General features: G+C 40.2%; 1 protein-coding gene across 4 annotated transcripts in view; it reads right to left on the reverse strand.

Annotated features, from left to right (window-relative positions):
• LOC104725236 (calcium-binding protein CML37) overlaps positions 1–803 on the reverse strand; it is a 2,680-nt gene extending 1,877 nt beyond the window's left edge. Inside the window, exon 1 of one of the 4 annotated variants that reach the window (XM_010447607.2) lies at positions 355–803. In XM_010447607.2, coding sequence (XP_010445909.2) covers positions 355–392 — 38 coding nt within the window. In that variant the 5' untranslated portion in view covers positions 393–803. Of the gene's footprint in view, positions 1–17 lie in introns of all 4 variants that reach the window. The other 3 variants (XM_019231644.1, XM_019231643.1, XM_010443863.2) reach the window with 3 other exon arrangements.

Here is a 4,511-nt window from a genome sequence, read left to right on the forward strand (position 1 = left end):
ACATACATCCCAAACGCCTCTCTCAGCTCCTTCCTCCTCTCTTCATCACTACCATCATCACCTTCCATAAGCTTCAAAAACTCACCAAAGTCAATAAACCCGTCTCCGTCAACGTCAGAAATCTTAACCACCTCCTCTGCCTCACGTGAAGACAACGAGCCGCCTAAGAGACTAACGCAGCTCTGTAGCTCCTCCCCGGAGATTTTACCGTCAGAGTTTGAATCCATATAGTCAAACACGGTTCTCAGCTCGTCCACGTTTAACGAGCTGCTTCCGCTACTGCTGCTGGTTCTTGCTTCATCTTCAAGCGTTCTTGAAGATTCTGACTTCCTCTTGGAATATTTCTTGTACAATCTTGACAATGGAGATTTCTGGTTCTTAGAAAGACTCATTTTCTTGATTTGTATACAAATCTTGAATACTAAATGGTTCGATAAAGATTCTTTTAAAGATGGTAGGTTATATATAAAGATGAGTATGTGAATGCGTGTATGTATATAGGTGGGGAGATTCTTGATTGTCCGACGGTTAAAACACGGGTTTGAAAACTTTGGAGAATTATTTAAAGCTAGAGGCGGTTGCGCGGTGGTGGCCGGGAAGTTTCCTCCGCAATGAGTGATGGTGAGGAAAGGTCAAGTTGACAAAGACTAAGGGTAGTTTCGTAATAATGAGATGCAATTTCCCCTACGTTACGTATATTGTGATGTAATATGGACAACATATGGATTAAGCAACTTTGTACTTGACTTTGATTCAGTGTACGATGTGTGGACACGTGTTTTTAGTTCTCAAATGTTTTGATTTTTCTTTCGAAGTTCTTAACTGTTACCCGTCATGATCACGAAGGTTCTCATACATATGTATGTAACCGTCCAAATACTATTATATGATTTTTCAAACTAGACAAAAGTTGTATACTTTTTTTTTGGGGCTGAATGTGTTTTTTCTTTTCTTAAAAAGAAAATCATCTTTCTACATTTTATGGTGAATATAAATACAAATAATTAAAAAGAAATTTGTAATCACAAAAAATTGGGATACTGAATAAAAAGAAATGTAACAAAAGAGAATTTTAACTTTTCTATAATAAAAGTTTACAATGTTCTTGTGTTTTACAACAATCAAATTCAATTATATAGAAATAAAAAAGTAAGTTATATAGTAATCGTGAATTCCACACAAAATAATAAAACAAAACGATTTTAACAGTTTTTTCTGTTGCCTCTTGTTTTGACTTCCACAACATTCCGTATTGGTGACAAGTGTCACTATATCTTTTGCATAATATTTTTTGTTCGTTAAAAACTTTGCTAGGAAAAATCCAATGGAAAAACCTTAGTAAGGTAAAAAGAGTACAACCTCTCAAGCTTCTCTAGACTGATCATGATCTCATCTTACAAGTCTTGTTGACGACGCATTCCAATGTTATGGACATATTTCATGTACATAATCGTTGGTAATGATTTTGTGAAGAGGTCTCCAGAATTCTCGGATGATCAAACATATCTTACGTTAATGTCTTTATTCTTCACGAGTTCTTGGGTGTAAGAAAAGAACTTTGGAGGGATCTGTTTGGTTCTATCACTTTTGATATACCCTTCTTTGGTCTGAGCAACACATGCAACATTGTCTTCATATAAGATAGTTGGCTCTGTATTTTGATGAATTCTGCTAGTTGATTTAATATGTCGACTTATCGACCTTAGCCATACACATTCTCTACTTTCTTCATGAAGTGCGATAATCCAGCATGATTCGAAGAAGTTGCCATGAGTGTCTGCTTCTGAGAACGCGATGATATAGCAGTGTCTCCAATCGTGAACACATATCTTGTTTGTGAACGAGCTTTGTGTGGATCTGATAGATATTCTGCATCCGCAAAACCAATCATTTGACCATTTAAATTATTAGGATTAAATCAATAGTCTCTTGAAGATACTAAAAGACATGTTTAATCCCATTCCAATGTTTTCGTGTAGGAGACGAACTAAATCTACCCAAAAGATTAATTGAAAATGAAATATTAGGTCGAGTGCAAGTTGCAAGATACATCACGGTTCCAATTGCACTTAGATATGGGACTTCAGGACCAAGTATCTCTTCATTTTCCTCAGATGGTCGGAAAGGATCACTTTCAACATTTAGTGATCTGACAACCATTGGAGTACTCAGATGACTTGTCACAATCGCTCCCAGACCCTTTGGGACTACACTACTTTTCTTACTAAAAGTTTCTTTTAAAACACTTCTGTATAATAAAAATACTAAGTTACTCATACTTCTCTGATACCAAAATTCTTGTAACGCCCCTACCGCCACATGATCTTTCTCTGTATTTTGTCCTCACTCGCACAATTCTGACAGTCACTTCCCGGAAGGTCACCCATCCTGAGACTACTCCAGCTCAAGCACGCTTAACCGAAAAGATAAGTGCACTTTGGTGACATAGGTGGCCAAATCAATTCTTTTAAACCTCTCCGCAAGTCTCTGAAACCGGAGTGTCCCAAGACTTGCCTTATCCTGAAACGACCCGACCCGTTTTTTTTTTAATAATAATAATAATAATAATAATAATAATAATAATAATAATAATAATAATATACTACAACTAGTGGTCTCATACCCAATAACCACCTAACCACAACCACAATCAAACAGCGGAAATAACCAATATCAATAACCAATAATATTCCAATAATAAAATATCCAATAATCAAATATAACCATAACCAATATCCAAATCATCAGAAAACATGGAACCAACAACCTAGCAATGTTTCTAATGACCCAACTCTAGCAACCTAGCAATGCCAGACAACATCCAATCGAGTCCCTAGAACATCCTCCTCTTCATTGCCTTGATTCCACGATCACACTTTGCCTTTACCTACACCACAAACACAAATTGTAATGCATGAGTATTTTATAAACACTCAGTAAGGCAATCCTCCCATCTACTGGGCTATACACACAAGCAATAGAGACATCTCTAACCATCAACTAACAATCAACAAACAACAAATAACAAACCAGGACTCTACATCGACCGACACCAACATGCATCGACCGACACCACATGGGGATGCATCGACCGACACAAGGGATGCATCGACTGATGCAAGTTACACATGCATCAACCGACACTCGCACTGCATCAACCGACGCATGCTCGACATAACACGAAAAACCTAGGTTTTACGCGTCGTCCTCGCACTTGCATCGATCAATGCATCATGCCGAGCATCGTGTTCCCCGAATCTTCTCACCGGATCTTTGTTCCTGCAACCACAAAACTCGATCCCAAGCCACAAGAGAGCTTCCAAACGTCCCAAATAACCATCTAACAAGCCTAACAATACATAAACAAGCAGATCAGAGATGCTCTAGCTTAGATAAGCCATGGTCCTGCACTTACCTTTGCCAAGAAAACGCCTCCAAGAAGCTCCTACAACAATCCCACCAACAGATCTCTACAGGAACAACTTCCAATCTCCAGAAATCACCAAGAACACTCAAGAACACTTAGGGAACTTTTCTCTCTTTGTTTTACTCTCAGAAACGGCCAAAATTGACTAATGAGACAAAAGAATCGACTTAAGGGTTTCCCTCTTCCCTTTGCTCAAAACGCAGCATTTCACTTAAGTCAAAACGCAGAAAACTGAACATGCATCGACCGATGCACCTTCTGCATCGACCGATGCAATCCCCCAAACCGGGATTTCAGTTTGCGGGTATTACAATTCTCCCCCACCAACATAGATTCGTCCTCGAATCTCGAACAACCATAAGCCAAGGACTCCCGTGCGACCGTCTCCACGGCCTGCACTCCTCCGACCGATCTACGAAAGGTCACCTCTAGGCGATAGACTCACGCTCCAGGCATTATTTGCTCTCGACTTTTGGACTTTCCTTTACTCATAGGCCTAAACCTTGAGTTTTTATTGGCTCCTCATCAGACCTAAGTCTGCATGCCATAATGTTGGCTCCTCATCGAGACTAAGCCTGCATGCCATAATACATAAGAAAAAATCCAATACTCGTCTCTCGGGTTGCCACCCTACAGCGCACCCCCGGATCGTCATCTGAAGTAGATATGCCAACCATACTCCCAAGCCACAAAGTCTCAGAATATGATAGTACTAGGAGAACCTAAATTTCCCAAGAGTCGCGAGCAAACAATTTTGAACTTGTCTGAGTCCTATCCCAATCCAGGTTTCCTTCCCGTGGCTCGCGTAAGACATCTCAATGTCATACCAACCACATATCCTCTCACTGGGATACCTCATGACCACACATGGATCATCTCACTGCCACAAGGGCCGCCACAAAGGCCAAACAAATGTCCTTAACAGGACCGCCACCAAGGGCAAACAAATGTCCTAAACAGGACCGCCACCAAGGCTAAACAAATGTCCTAAACAGGACCGTCACAAAGACCATCTGTCCCGAAGGACCGCCTAAACAGGCACTCTGGCTAAACAGCCCGCCACAAAGGCCACACATCTGGCTAA

Source organism: Camelina sativa, chromosome 11, assembly GCF_000633955.1.
Source record: "Camelina sativa cultivar DH55 chromosome 11, Cs, whole genome shotgun sequence".
NCBI lineage: Eukaryota > Viridiplantae > Streptophyta > Magnoliopsida > Brassicales > Brassicaceae > Camelina > Camelina sativa.